This window comes from Pongo abelii, chromosome 2 (genome assembly GCF_028885655.2).
Source record: "Pongo abelii isolate AG06213 chromosome 2, NHGRI_mPonAbe1-v2.0_pri, whole genome shotgun sequence".
Classification (NCBI taxonomy): Eukaryota; Metazoa; Chordata; class Mammalia; order Primates; family Hominidae; genus Pongo; species Pongo abelii.
In genome coordinates this window covers 208,925,290-208,941,492 of record NC_085928.1, presented here as the reverse complement: position 1 = coordinate 208,941,492, position 16,203 = coordinate 208,925,290, and the positions used below count along the sequence as shown (strand labels likewise).

Below are 16,203 nucleotides of genomic sequence, written 5' to 3'. Positions count from 1 at the left end.
GGAAAATTCAGTACATGATTCATTACCAATACTGGAAAATAAGTCAAAAACATATATCAATAATAAATCTTTGCCATATAAAAGACTATGGTATGACTTTGTATATGTATCTCTCTCCAAGGTTTCATATATATATACACACACACACACACACAATACATACACACACACACACATTGGACAATCAAAAATATTAACTTACAAGTTCCATCAAATGTCTGAGGTGTCCAATTTCTTCTGGAAGTGACACCAATTTGTTATTACTAGCAATTAAGACTTTCAATGGCAAATTACACAAGTGTACCGGCAATGTTGACAGTTGGTTCCGACTAAATGGGTAAGTAGAAAGAGAGAAAAATCAGAGTCCACCACTGAAGAAAAATTTTCCCTCTTTCTCACGCTATACTCAGTAAAATAACAAATATGAGTCTTGCAAGAAACGGGGTACTGGAGTTCTAGCCTTCGTTTTATTGGTGGTCAGCTTTATGGTTACAGGCACAGTGTTGAACTTAATCTGCATCTTACAGAGATTTCTCATCTGTAAACTGAAGATCTTAATATCTCCCTACCTATCTTACAGGGCTCTTGCAGAATAAAACTCCTTTGCAAATAATGAGGTACTACATAAACATAGTATTATTTTATTAAAGTAACATTTATGTAGGAAAAGATTTTTTAAAAGGTGGATAATATCATCCTCCTTACTTCTGAAGAAGATTTATAAACAGAACTTGTAATCTACTTCCCTCATCATTACAATATTATAATCAAATGCACATAAATGGTGAAAATGTAGCTCTATGGAAAAAAAGCAGTAAGTTGTGATTTCATAGATCACACCAACTAAGTTACAGGTAAAGAATTTTTATTTATACAAAAACATGCAAACCAGAACTAAAAGTAAAATAATAAAACACATCTATCGGCCAGGCGCAGTGGCTCACGCCTGTAATCCCAGCACTTTGGGAGGCCAAGGCAGGTGGATCACCGGAGGTCAGGGGTTCGAGACCAGCCTGGCCAACATGGTGAAACCCCATCTCTACTAAAAATACAAAATTAGCCGGGCGTGGAGGCATGTGCCTGTAATCCCAGCTACTCGGGAGGCTGAGGCAGGAGAATGGCTCGAACCCGGGAGATGGAGGTTGTGGTGAGCCAAGATCGCACCATTGCACTCCAGCCTGAGCAACAAGAGTAAAACCCTGTTTCAAAAGAAAAAGAAAAAAAAAAAAACCACATCTATCAAGATAAAAATTAATTAGATTTTTACGTATGTAAATTTAACCTCTTATTCCTTAGGACCAATTCCCTCCCCATTTGTAAGATCTTTTACTGAGATCATAAGCCACACTTTTTAATCCAGTAACAATTCCACTCCCAGACATCTATCTTAAGGAAAGAGAAAAGTAAATATTTACATACAAAATTCTCTACTAATATTATTTTTATCATGGTGAAAAACTGGAAGAAACTAAAGATCCCAGAGAAAAATTTATTTTCAACAGTATATAAACTGTACAACAAAATAATTACATACAAAAATAGTTTTAAAGAATGTTTCATGATAAGGGGAAAACTCATTTAAAAATCTGACTAAAAGCCTGGAAAAACAGAAGGAAAAGATCACTTATAAAATTAAGATACATTTTGATGAATTTCCTTTATATTTTTCCACATTTGCACATTATCTTCAATGAACATTTGCAACTTTTATAGTGAAATAAAACAACAAGAGTTATTTTAAGATGTGAAAGTGGAGTAGACTAGTTGAATAAATGCATTCATACATTCGGAACTTAACATGCAAAAATACATGGTCACAAGAAACAAAGTAATTTCAGATCTATTATTCTTATTTAATGAAGCTAATTAGAAAATGTAATTGGAGAAGCACTGCTACAAGACTGCTGCAAGCTCCTCAGGCAAATGGCTCAGTAAGGTTTGTTAATTACAGGCATCCCCAACTAACAACAGCTGACTTAAAATTTTTTGGCTTTATGGTGGTGGGAAAGCAATACACATTCAGTAGAAACCACACTTTACTACACTATCTAGTAAACTGTATGAGCTATTCAATACTTTATTATAAAATAGGCCTTGTGTTAAAATATTTTGCCCAACTGTAGCCTAAGATAAGTGTTTTGAGCACACTTAAAGTAGGCTAGGCTAGGCTATAAAGTTTGGTGGATTATGTGGGAAATGCATTTTCAACTTAGATGGGTTTACTGGGATGTAACCCCACTGTAGTAAGTCAGGGAGCATCTGTACTGCAAAGCCAAAGATAAAGAGAGAAACTGGAGGGACATAGGAAATACTGTTAATATATCCAAGAGCACATACAGAAACTGCTGATATGAATAGATAGCATATATATAGGTAAATATTTTAGGGAAAGAGAGGGGAAAATTGAAAAGATCACATAAAACCAAAAATTTAAAATAAGAAAACAATATTCTTACCTAATATTTAAGAATGTTAGAGCTTGTAGGTTTAAAATTGCCTCTGGAATATACCGAATACAATTTTGGTACAAGTTGAGATTTTCCAGAGAAACAAAGTGACATGCTTCTATAGGAATTTCTGAAAGGCGATTTCGCGACAGGTCTAAAAGAAAAATTAAATTAGGTTTAAAATCAATCCTTGGAACATATTTTATTGAAATCTTTTGATTTTCCACATAAACTAAAAAATAAAACTATTATTCTTTAAAAGTAACACAACTTCTAAGGCATATCTGCTTACAAATTATATCAAAGATCGTATCATTCAGTTCAAAATATCCTAAAACAAACACATCCCTAAAATCCACCTTCCTAAAGGCACAGAAAATATGCTGAGGTTTTTGAAAAGCAAAACAAAAAATACTGTCCCTTTATTCCCCAAAGATGATCAAGGTCAGGTCACAAAGACTCAGGAACCATCTTTATTCCCAATGGCCAAAGATGAGGCAATCTGAGCTTTGATAAAGATGACTGCAGTAGACTGAAATTCATCACATATATTGAACTACATGAGTTTATGACACACACCCACAAAAGATGACAGAGAACTAATATACTATCTTGTAAACTGGTGATAAGGTTTGCCTGTGTCCCCATCCAAGTCTCAACTTGAATTGTATTCCCCAGAATTCCCGCATGCTGTGGGAGGGACCCAGTGGAGAGGTAATTCAATCATGGAGGCCGGTTTTTCCGTGTTATTCTCGTGACAGTGAGTAAGTCTCACGAGATCTTATGGGTTTATCTGGGGTTTCCACTTTTGCTCCCTCATTTTCTCTTGCTGCTGCCATGTAAGTAAGTGCCTTTTGCCTCCCGCCATGATTCTGAGGCTTCCCAGCCATGTGGAACTTTAAGTTCCATTAAACCTCCTTTTGTTCCCAGTTTCAGGTCTGTCTTTATCAGCAGCATGAAAACGAACTAAAACAACTGAAGGAAAAATCAAACATCTGAGGAAATTAAGAGAAAAAAAATCAAACATTTATCCTGCCTTCCCCATATAAAGGTATCACTGAGTAAACAATAGATGTATGGGAGCATCTCTCTATAAAAGTATTCTAGCTATGAATAAAAAAGAATGATAGAATATCACAATTTTGAAACCCCTATGAATTAATGGATCTAGAATTGCCCATCAATGACTGTTATCTTTACAAAAGATAATCAGAAATTACATGCCTCAGGCCAGGCGCTGGTGGCTCACGCCTGTAATCCCAGCACTTTGGGAGGCCGAGGTGGGTGGATCACTTGAGGTCAGGAGTTTGAGACCAGCCTGCCCAACATGGTGAAACCCCATCTCTACTAAAAATACAAAAGTTAGCCGGGCGTGGTGGCACACACCTGTAATCCCAGCTACTCGGGAGGCTGAGGCAGGAGAATTGCTTGAACCTGGGAGGCAGAGGTTGTAGTGAGCAGAAATGGAGCCACTGTACTCCAGCCTGGGCAACAGAGCAAGATTCTGTCTCAAAAAAAAAAAGAAAAAAAGAAATTATATGCCTCCCATTAGAAGAACAGAACATTACCTATGGTCTTGCCAAAGGAACAGAACCTGAGTCTGATTAAGCATCTGGATCAGCTGCAAACTTTCAGAAAATGCAGAGGACAAAGGAATATGATGACAAACCATCCCTCTATCATTACCCATTTTGATTTAATTAATTACTGTGAGATTCATTTGCTTACCACTGTTTTCTCTTTTTTTTTTTTAATCATAAAGTCACGGTTGGGAATGACTACAGTCAACGATCATTTATTGTACGTTTTGAAATAACTAAAAGAATATAATTGGATTATTTGTAACACAAAGCATCAATGCTTGGGGTGATGGGTACCCCATTTACCCTGATGTGATTATTACACATTGTATGGCTCTATCAGAGTATCTCACAGACCCCATAAATATATGCAGCCACTACGTACTCAAAGAAATTTAAAAAACTATAAGATACCACTTCATACCCATTCAGATAACTAAAAAGGAAAAAACAACAGGTGTTGGTAAGGTGGAGAAATTGGAACCTTTGTGCTTTGCTGGGTGGAAAGTAAAATGGTACAGCCACTGTGGAGAAGAATATGGCAGTTCCTCAAAAAATCAAACACGGAAGTATATTTATGATCCATACAATCCAACAATTCCACTTCTGGGAATAGAATGAAAAGAACTGGTTGGGTGTGGTGGCTTGCGCCTGTAATCCCAGCACTTTGACAGGCCGAGGTGGGTGGATCATTTGAGGTCAGGAGTTCGAGACCAGCCTGGCCAATATGGAGAAACCCCGTCTCTACAAAATATACAAAAATTAGCCAGGCATGGTGGCATGTGCCTGTAATCTCAGCTACTTGGGAGGCTGAGACAGGAGAATCACTTGAACCCAGGAGGCTGTTTGAAGGTTTCTCAAAAAACTAAAAACAGAGCCACCATATGATCCAGCTTGGTTCCAGTGAGCCGAGATGGCGCCACTACACTCCAGCTTGGGCGACAGAGCAAGACTCCACCTCAAAAAAAAAAAAAAGAACTGAAAGCAGGGACTTGAACAGATATTTGTAGGCCAATATTTACATCAGCATTATTCACAACAGTCAAAAGATGGAAACAAACCAAATGTCTACCAACAGGTGAACAGATATTTCCATCAATGTGTTATACGCATACAATGGAATATTATTCTACATTCAAAAAGGAATAAAATTCTTTGACATGCTACAACATGAAGTTTGCAAACATTATGGAGTGAAATATGCCAGACATCAAAGGATAAATATGATTCCATTTATATGAAGTCCCTAGAACAGCCAAATTCATAAAAGACATAAAGCAGAATGATTACCAGGAAGTAATGAGGAGTTAGTGTTTAACGCATACAGAGTTGCAGTGGATTTAGTTGGTGATAGCTGCACAACAGTATGAAGGTACTTAATACCACTGAACAGATGCTTAAAAATGGGTAAAATGGCATATTTTACCACAACAATTTTAAAAATCAAATATGTAGTACTCAAAGTGGAAAAGAAATGTAATCTGCCTCTTCTTAGTGACATGTACCTTAAAAATCTCTAAAATTATGGACTTTTCTAATAACCATATGTCTCAGCAATAAAATGAATAATACACAAATTACAGAAATAAAATTCCAAAGTATTCCTGAACTTCAAATCTCAAAACTTAGTCTCACAACTGTGTAACAGAGACTGGCAGTTAGTAACTTCTTTCCTTCTTAACCCCATTTCTCTCTGCCAGGGAGAAAAATGCTTAATATTTCATTCTATTTGGCTATGTAATTATGACATTAGGACTTATTTCTTTAAATCTCAGTAACTAAGCCAGGAAAACCAAGGTTCATTCCAGTCCAAACACAAATTAATGTTTTCAACAGTATGGCATTTATTAAGAAATGCTAGCAGTCAAAAGTCTTGTGTTCTTCTAATAACTCCTCCAGGCGGTCCCACGCAGTGACATCATCCTTACCCAATCAGCCCATTATGCAAAACCCACATGTACAGTACCATCATTTTCTGTGAGAACAGACACTACTATAAATGCGAAAATGGCCAGGGATGATGACAAATAATCTGTATAAGAGATTTTCAACACTGAGCAATGTAAAACTGTAAATATTATAGGAATAATATTCTTTAACATATAAAGAAATGGTAAATGCAAACTATGAAAATTTCTGAAATACACAATCAATATGAAATAAACTAAAAAGTAAAGTTATTTTCAAAAAGTCCCTAAAGAATTATATAAAAGTAGCAATTTAAAATATTATTTGATAGCTATTTAGCAAATCACAATGATACTGCTCATGGCTCATCCCACAGACCAAAGTTTAAACACCAAGAATACAGACAGCAGCACAGTCACTGAAGACCCCGTGATGAGTCATGAGAGTGGGTTACGCGTTTCAGACTTTCTGTTTACATCTGTCACATTTAAAAACACTCCTTGCTTAGGCATTTCCTTTTCGTTTTCAACCACCTTACCATTCCCATGAAAATTTTACTGAGATAATGCAATAAAAATCATTTTAGCTATTAATATTAATTATGTAACCCAGGGAGATCACAAAACATAGTTTTTCTAATGCTTTTCATTCAAAAGTCATATTTTTTTTTACTTGACTTTAGGTTATCTTTTAAAAACTGTTAACTTTTATTTTTATCAAAATAGTATATTTATATAACTTTAAATGCCATTTTAGTGACTTCCACTTCCGGGAAGATGAAACAAATGTACTTTTTCCTTTTTCTGTTTTTTCTCCACAATAATTTAAAAAACTAAATGTGTATACTCAAAGTAGAAATGTAATCTGCCTCTTGTTAGTGACACATACCTTAAAAATCTCTAAAATTATGTAAAATTTTAATTTATAACTAAAAACCCGAGATAAAATATATAAAACAGATATAAGGTTGAGAGAAGATGGCTAGGAACCTCAGGACTCAAGGAACAATAGCAATGAATTCCCTGGGTTTTCTTTTTGCCTCATGCATCCCAGACTTGGAGCTGACATCTCCAAGTTTAAAAATAAAATAGCCAGGCATGGTAGCTCATGCCTGTCATCCCAGGACTTTCAGAGGCAGAGGCTGGTGAATCACCTAAGGTCAGCAGTTCAAGACCAGCCTGGCCAACATGGTGAAACCCCGTTTCTAAAATACAAAAATAAGCTGGGCGTGGTGGTGGGCACCTGTAATCTCAGCTACTCAGGAGGCTGAGGCAGGAGAATTCCTTGAACCCAGGAGATGGAGGCTGCAGTGAGCCTAGATCGTGCCGCTGAACTCCAACCTGGGAGTGAAACTCCATCGCAAAAAATAAAAATAACAAAATAATAATAAAGCACCAGGAAAGGGTAGCTTAGCAAGACAGAAAACTTTTAGATAATAACTGCTCTATTCCACCCAAATATCTCAGAAAAAAACTGGAAAAAAACAGGCTTCCCATGCAACCTTTGAGTAGCCTCACCCCTACTCAAAGGTTATGTGGGGAGCCTAAATTTCCATCCTTGCCAGACTGTAATGACTCTTATAATCCCCAAAATGCACAACTGAAAACATTTACAATACTAAGGACCAGGAAGATTTCAAACCAAATAAAAAACAATAAATGCCAACACTAAGATGACAGAGATGCTAGACCATCCTAAGAATGCTTCAGAGAGCAATTACAGACTCTCTTGTAACAAATGAAAACCAGAAAGCCTCAACAACAACAACAAAAAAAAAACAGAAGGTCTCAAGAAAGAAGATATGAAGGGGAAACAAACAAACAAACAGAAAAAGCTCAATGGATGGGCTCAACAGCAGAGTGGAGGGCAGAAAGGAAAGAATCAGTGAGCTGCAAGACAGAACAGAAATTACCCAGTCTGAACAACAGAGAGAAAACAGACTGGGAAAAAAAAAAAAAAAAAGACTGAACAGAGCAAGGACTTATGGGACTGTAACAATAATCTAACACTCATGTCATCAGAATCCTGGAAAAAGAGAAGGAGGTCAGGGCTGAATACGTCAGCATTTCTCAGGGCTGGAAAATGAACTGAAGTGAAAGCTTCCTAAGTTTGGCAAGAGTCATGAACCTATAGATTCAAGAAGCTGAGCAAACCCCAAAGAGGATAAACCCAAAGACATCCACAAGACACATTATAGCCAAACTTCTGAAAACAGAAGACAGAGAAAAAAAGTCTTTTTTTTTTTTTCTTTTTAGACAAGGTCTCACTCTGTTACCCCAGCTGGAGTGCAGTGGCACCATCATGGCTCACTGCAACCTCTACCTCTTGGGCTCGAGAGATCCTCCCACCTCAGCCTCCTGAGGAGCTGGGACTACAGGCACACACTACCACTCCTGGCTAATTTTTGTATTTTTTGTAGAGAAGACGTCTCACAATCTTAGCGATCTTTACAAAATCTTTACAAAAGATTTTGTAAAAATGGGGTCTCAGGGGCCAGGCGCAGTGGCTTACACCAGTAATCCCAGCACTTTGGGAGGCTGAGGTGGGTGGATCACTTGAGGTCAGGAGTTCAAGGGCAGCCTAGACAACATAGTCAAACTCCACACCAAACTAATTTTGTATTTTTAGTAGAGACAGGGTTTCACCATGTTAACCAGGCTGGTCCCGAACTCCTGGCCTCAAGTGATGCTCCTGCCTTGGCCTCCCAAAGTGCTGGGATAACAGCCATGAGCCACCGTGCCTGGCCAAGAAAAAAAAAAATATTGAAAGCAGTAAGAGAGAGACAATTGAAATGACAGTAGATTTCATATCAGAAACCACGGAAGCCAGAAAGAAGTGGCAGAACATCGTCCTATTTTTTTTCTGAGATAGTCTCACTCTGTCACCCAGGTTGGAGTGCAGTGGCACGATCACGGTTCACTGCAGCTCTGATCTCCTGGGCTCGAGTGATCCTCCCACCTCAGCCTTCCAGGTAGCTGAGACTACAGGCATGTGCCACCATGCCCAGCTAATTTTTGGAAAGATGGGGTTTCGCCACATGGCCCAGGCTGGTCTTGAACTCCTGGGCTCAAATGATCTGCTCATCTCGGCCTCCCAAAGTGTTTCAATTACAGGCATGAGCCACTGCGCCTGGCCCAACATCTTCAATCACTAAAAGACAGACTGTTCACCCAGAATTGTATATATATCCAGCAAAATGTCCTTCAGGAATCAAGAGGAGATCACCACATTCTCAGATGAATGAAAGCGGAGAGAGTCTGTAGCAGCAGATGTAATCTAAAAGAATGAGTAATGGAAGTTCTCTAAATAGAAAGGAAGTGGTGAAAGAAAGGAATCTTAAAACACCAAGAAAGGACACAGTGTATGAGTTCGCTAGAGCTGCCACAATAAAATACCACACAGTGGGCAGCTGAAACAATACAAATGTATTTTCTCAAATTCTGGAGGCTAGAAGTCTGAGATGAAGGTGTTAGCAGGGTTGGTTTCTTCTGAGGTCTCTCTCACTGGCTTGCAGATGCTGTCTTCTCTCTGAGTCTTCATATCATCTTTCCTCATTGTCTTTATCCTAATCTCCTCTTACAGGGACATCACTTGTATTGACTTACGGCCCAGCCAAATGATGCCATCTTAACTTAATTACCTCTTTTAAAGTACTACCTCCAAACACAATCGCAGGTACTGAGAGTTAGGACTTCAATGTATGAATTTGTGGGTGATGGACAAAATTCAGTACATAACACTAAGCAAAAATATAGGTAAATACAAAAGACTTTTCTTCTCTTGAGTTTTCCAAATTATATTGGAAGCAAAAATTACAAGATTATTTGATGTGATTCTAAATATTTATAGAGAAAATATTTAAGACAACTATAACAGGGAAGGAAAAGGGACGTGAAGGGGGTAAGGTTTCTATACTTCACTCAAACTCATAAAATAAGGATACCAATAGACTGACAAGTTAGACTTCTCTCATGTAATAACTAGGGCAACAATGAAGAGAGCTACACAAAGAGATACACTCAAAAACACTACAGAGAAATAAAAATGGAATTCTAAAAAATGTTCACGAAACCCACGGGAAGGCAAGAAAAAGAACACAGAAAGGAAAACAAAGGAAACAACAAACAAAATGGCAGACTTAGGCCCTAACACATCAACAATGATATGAAATACAAATTATCTAAAAGACAGATCAAATGACCAAAATACAGAGATTAGCAAAGTGGATTTAAAAACATGATGTGGCCAGGCGCGGTGGCTCACACCTGTAATCTCAGCACTTTGGGAGGCCAAGGTGGGCAGATCACGAGGTCAGGAGATCGAGACCATCCTGGCTAACACGGTGAAACCCCGTCTCTACTAAAAAGAAATACAAAAAAATGAGCCAGGCGTGGTGGCGGGCACCTGTAGTCCCAGCTACTCGGGAGGCTGAGGCAGGAGAATGGTATGAACCTGGGACGTGGAGCTGGCAGTGAGCCAAGATCACACCACTGCACTCCAGCCTGGGCGACAGAGCGAGACTCCGTCTCAAAAAAAAAAAAAAAAAAAAGATGCAACTCTATGTTATTTACAAGAAACTCACTTCAAGTAGAAGGATATAGGCTGAAAGTAAAAATTAGCACCCAAACAGGAGAGGTCTAATTCCTCATTAACTCCCAATACCTGCTCCCCTAAAGCAATCACTTTTAACTCCTGTATATGTGTGTGCGTGTTTTTTTTTTTTTTTTGGTTTTTTTTTTTTGACACAGGGTCTCACCCTGTCGCCCAGGCTAGAGTGCAGTGGTGCAGTCACAGCTCACTGAAACCTGGAACTCCTGGGCTCAAGTGATTCTCTGACCTGAGCCTCCTGAGTAGCTGGGACCACAGGAATGTGGAACCATGTCAGGCTAATTTTTCTTTTAAATCTTTTGTAAAAATGGGGTCTCAGGGGCCGGGCGCAGTGGCTCACACCAGTAATCCCAGCACTTTGGGAGGCTGAGGCGGGTGGATCACTTGAGGTCAGGAGTTCAAGGGCAGCCTGGACAACATGGTCAAACTCCACACCAAACTAATTTTGTATTTTTAGTAGAGACAGGGTTTCACCATGTTAGCCAGGCTGGTCTTGAACTCCTGACCTCAGGTGATCCACCTGCCTCAGTCTCCCAAAGTGCTGGGATTACAGGAGTGAGCCACCGTGTCCGGCATTCCTATGCCCTTTTCTTAGAGACCCTTACTATATTTCATGTCTGCAGTACCTTCTTTTCTGACTTTTAGGATATCAATTCCAGATTTTTGGAAGTTTTTCTTTTGTCAGCACTGTCTGTTTTCTCTGGGTTCCTTTTGTTATGTTCTTCTCTTTGATGTCAGAAATGTTCTTCAAGGCCAGGCACTCACGCCTGTAATCCTAGCACTTTGAGAGGCTGAGGTGAGAGGATCATTTGAGCTCAGGAGTTTGAGACCAGCCTGGGCAACACAGTAAGACCCCTGTCTCTACTAAAATTAAAAAAAAAAAAAAAAAAAAAGAAATGTTCTTCAACTATCTAGTAGTATTTAGTTTTCTTTTCATATTTAAAAACATAGGCCAGGCGCAGTGACTCACACTTGTAATCCCAGCACTTTGGGAGGCCGAGGCAGGTGGATCACCTGAGGTCGGGAGTTCATGACCAGCCTGACCAATATGGAGAAACCCCATCTCTATTAAAAATACAAAATTAGCCGGGTGTGGTGGTGTATGACTGTAATCCCAGCTACTCGGGAGGCTGAGACAGGAGAATCGCTTGAACCTGGGAGGCAGACATCGCAGTGAGCCGAGATTGCGCCATTACACTCCAGCCTGGGCAACAAGAGCGAAACTCCGTCTCAAAAAAAAAAAAAAAAAAAAAAACCCGTAATGTTGAAATTCTGGGTGGAAGCTCTGTATGTACACTTTCCTGTAAGGTACAGTGTAGGGACCTGGCTGTTTCATTTGGGTTCGGTAAGTACCGATACCTTAAAATCTTTTATCTTTTCCCCTAGATTTCCTCCAAAAACTCCAATAATCAGAGGAGTATATCAGCCAAGCAGGGGAGATGCCTAGAGATCTTACCATTCTGTATGTCGGTTGTCATTAGGTTTTCAATTTGGAGACATGTCCCCCTCTTTAGCAAGCCTATACCCAAATCCAGACCCAGTTTTAGTCCCAGCCCTCTGAAGAAAAAGCCTCCTTGATTTTTCTGTTGCACGTTCTTCTCCTTCAAAAATATGATAGAGGTAAGACCCTTAAGAAAAAAGTGTCTTACTGGAAAAGTTATCAAGGATAGTTCACATGTCATGTTTTATCAGTCTGCCCCTCAGGAAAAGCAATCACATATTCCGAATGACTTGAAAAAATGGCTTTCTTGGCCAGGCGTGGTGGCTCACGCCTGTAATCCCAGCACTTTGGGAGGCCAAGGCGGGTGGATCACTGAGGTCAGGAGTTCGAGACCAGCCTGACCAACATGGTGAAACCTCGGCTCTACCAAAAATACAAAATTAGCCAGGTGTGGCGGCACGCACCTGTAATCCCAGCTACTCAGGAGGCTGAGGCAGGAGAATCACTTGAACCCGGGAGGTGGAGGTTGCGGTGAGCCGAGATAGCACCATTGCACTCCAGCTTGGGCAACAAGAGCGAAACTCTGTTTAAAAAAAAAAAGCTTTCTTCCCCAGTTATGTTTTCCACATACCCTAGGAGAGTGGGATGCTGAAAAATTTAAGTAGGCTGATAAAATTTTGGTACGTATTTCCAAAGCTCGGCTATGAGAAAACTTATAAGGAAATTTAACCAGAGAAATAAAAAATGAAATCAAACTCAGGTTTAATTTTGCTAAGAGACTCTCCTTGTAGTCTATAAACCTGGTTCTAGTCTTGCTTAATTGGTGACATATGTTGGACTGGGACAAGGTCAACATCACTTAATTGTGAAATGTAAAAATTGTGTAACAAAAACAAATGAAAGCTGTTCTTTGAAAAGGTGTTTTATGAGGCATTATTATGATGAAAACTTTGCTGCCAAACATAAAATTATTATTTGGTAACTTCTCACTTCAAATTTAAAAAAAGCTATAGATCACTACAATAGAGACTTTCTCTAGAAGTTTTAAAAGAAAACCTTTAAAATGATAACCAAAAATTTCAAGGTAAAACAAAATCCTTCAAGTACAATTCAGAAGGGAACTAAATGATACATTATAAAAAATGACTTCAGCAAAAAACTCCAGGAAAACCTGATACTAATTATTTTTATTATTATTATACTTTAAGTTTTAGGGTACCATGATACTAATTACTAGTAGTAACCAGTCAACTATCTTCACTGTTCATATTAGAAGGAAGATGTCAGTTTAGGATCATGGCAGTTACAATATAGCAATTTAATCCTGTTATATATATTTTACAACACCATAATGAAATGTAAAATAAGAATAACAAAACTAAAAACTTTTATTTTTTTTTTAAATATTATTTCCTCTCAGTCCTCCCCACCCCCCTACTTTTTGAGATAAGCTCTCACTCTGTCACCCAGGGTGGAGTACAGTGATTCAATCACAGCTCACTGCAGGCTCAAACTCCTGGGCTCAAGCCATCCTCCTGCCTTGTCTTCTCAAGTAGCTGAGACTACAGATGCACGCCACCATGCCCAGCTAATTTTGTTTACTTTTTGTAGAAACCAGGGTCTCACTATGTTGCCCAGGCTGGTTCAAACTCCTGACCTCAAGCGACCCTCCCACCTTGGCCTCCCCAAGTGCTGGAATCTGGAATTACAGGTGTGAGCCGCCACGCCCGGCCTGAAAACATTTCATAACAAACTGGACTTGGTTTATTTAACATTCAAAAAGCATAATTCAAAAGGTATATCCATGCCTAGAACAGTGACTGAAACACAGGCAGAGAATATATTTTTACCAACTAAAAAAATACAGCATTGAAGCAAACAGGAAGGAAAAGAAAGGTGAAAATTTTTAAATAACATTTGCTAAGCACGTACATGCACTGGAACCTTTGTTTATTGCTCCATATGGCTATAATCTCATTTAATTTACGAAACCTCCTTATGAGGTAGACATTGCACAGATGAGGAACTGCCATTTATGAAAGTTAGAAAACTTTCCTATAAGTCACACAAAGCTAGTAAGAGACTGAATCGATACGCAAACCTAGATTTCTCTGAATTCAAAACCCATGCATAAGTATACTAGGTCTTTTGTACAAAGCACTATCCTATAAATTATTTTAAAATGCTGAAAAACAGGTATGTGACTAATAGGCAGCTGCATTATCCTAGTAAAAATCAGGGATTTTGAAAGAGATATCATTTAGTGCAAATATTAGATACCATCATTAAAATACCTCTTCAGACACAGAGATTCTTACTTAATATTACCTTTAGGATGCATGGAGATTACAGGTTAGTTAACTATGGTATGCTTGCACCCCGCCATGCCACTGCACTAGATTTTCCTTCAGATCTTAAGAGAGAAAAGTTAAAAAAATTATAATGGGGGCTGGGCATGAGGGCTCACGCCTGTAATCCCCCAGCACTTTGGGAGGCCGAGGCGGGCGGATCATGAGGTCAGAAGTTCGACACCAGCCTGGCCAGCATGGTGAAACCCCGTCTCTACTAAAAATACAAAAATTAGCCAGGCATGGTGGCAGGCGCCTATAATCCCAGCTACTCAGGAGGCTGAAGCAGGAGAAACACTTGAACCCAGGAGGCGGAGGTTGCAGTGAGCTGAGATCACGCCACTGCACTCCAGCCTGAGTGACAGAGCAAGACCCCGTCTCAAAAAAAAAAAAAAAAAAAAAAAAAAAAAAAAAAAAAAATTACAATGGGAAGAAATGGGGGCTATTTACTGAGTCTTAACTTAGGCTCCCTGCCCTACCACCTTTCAATATCTCCTGCAATTTTTATTCTTGTATTCTCCTAGGGGTAGAGGTAGCAGTAGGGAGATCATTATACTTTTTTTTTTAAGTATTTAATAACTTTTTTTTTTTTTTTGAGACGAAGTCTCACTCTGTGGCCCAGGCTGGAGTGCAATGGCACAATCTCACTGCAACCTCTCTCTCCCTGGTTCAAGGCATTCTCCTGCCTCAGCCTCCCGAGTAGCTGGGATACAGGCGCCCCCGCCGTGCCCAGATAATTTTTGTATTTTTAGTAGAGACGGGGTTTCGCCATGTTGGCCAGGCTGGTCTTGAACTCCTGACCTCAGGTGATCCACCTGCCTCGGCCTCCCAAAGTGCTGGGATGACAGGCGTGAGCCACCGCGCCGGCAATAAAGCTTTTAATAAAATGTTTTCATATTATGATCAGCATTTTATCCCTCCCCCACCCCAAAATGATTCCTAAAAAGTAACAGGAAGCTTTTCAGTTTTTTTTAAAAAAAAAAATATGGGTTGGGGGGAATGATATAACCAAGCATCACAGTTTCCACAGAGCAAAAAAACAACGCACTAGAACTTCCAGATGCAAAGCTGTAACCATGAAGACTTAAAATACTAGTCCTCCAAAACTGGAAGTCTAAAATTTAGATAAATTTCTCTGTGAACTGTCAAAAGTAATTACTATACTAAATTTGTTGGGAATTTTTATGAATAAATTATATAATTACCATGAGATTTTCTACATTCCACAGCAGTGGTTGTCCAGCTTCAGCAGGCGTCAGACTGACCTGGAGGGCTTGTTAAAACAGACTGCTCAGCCCTACCCTGGAATTTCTGATACCACGTGTCTGTGGTAACATCCAATAATGTAAACCTCTAACAACTTCCTAGGTGATGATGTTGCTGCTGGCCTGGGAACCACTTCTAGAACAGTGCTCTGTGGTAGCTACCGTGTGCCCAAGAGAATTGTATACTGGCAGAACAGGTCAAGATTTCTAGTCCAAGAAAATGATTTGAATATTTACAACTAAGAGCAATAGTTGTTTCCTCCTGAAAGAAACTAAATGATTGGGTTTGTAATGACCTCTGTGTGTCTCTGTAACCCACATTTGGAAGTTGTACTAAGAAACTTGAACATAATATTACTAAGAAGTTGCAACTGTGATATAGTTGCAGGAAGGTTTCTTCCTCCAGAAAAATATGAGAATAAAAATAATTCAAACCTTTGATACATACTCTAATAAAATAACAAGAAAAATGGAAAGTTACGGGTCATACACCAAGACCTCAGGAAATGTCAAGAACTGCCTTTTGGACATGGCAGCATAATGTAAGAGCAAGAAATTGACTGCATTCTGCAAAGACCACAACTGCTCACAGAAGCACAGGTTTTG

General features: G+C 39.1%; 1 protein-coding gene across 17 annotated transcripts in view; it reads right to left on the bottom strand.

Annotated features, from left to right (window-relative positions):
• Positions 1 to 16,203, bottom strand: part of LRCH3 (leucine rich repeats and calponin homology domain containing 3) — a 108,010-nt gene that overhangs the window by 76,303 nt on the left and 15,504 nt on the right. For 14 of the 17 annotated variants that reach the window (XR_010139331.1, XM_063722413.1, XM_063722403.1 and 11 more), the window contains exons 2-3: positions 2,457 to 2,601; positions 203 to 329 (exon numbers count right to left, since the gene is read on the bottom strand). Coding sequence is in view for 16 of the 17 variants with exons in the window: in XM_063722413.1 (XP_063578483.1) it covers positions 203 to 329; positions 2,457 to 2,601 (272 nt within the window). In the remaining variant the exon portion in view is untranslated. Of the gene's footprint in view, positions 1 to 202; positions 330 to 2,456; positions 2,602 to 14,312; positions 14,410 to 16,203 lie in introns of those variants that run through there. The other 3 variants (XM_063722408.1, XM_063722411.1, XM_063722412.1) reach the window with 3 other exon arrangements.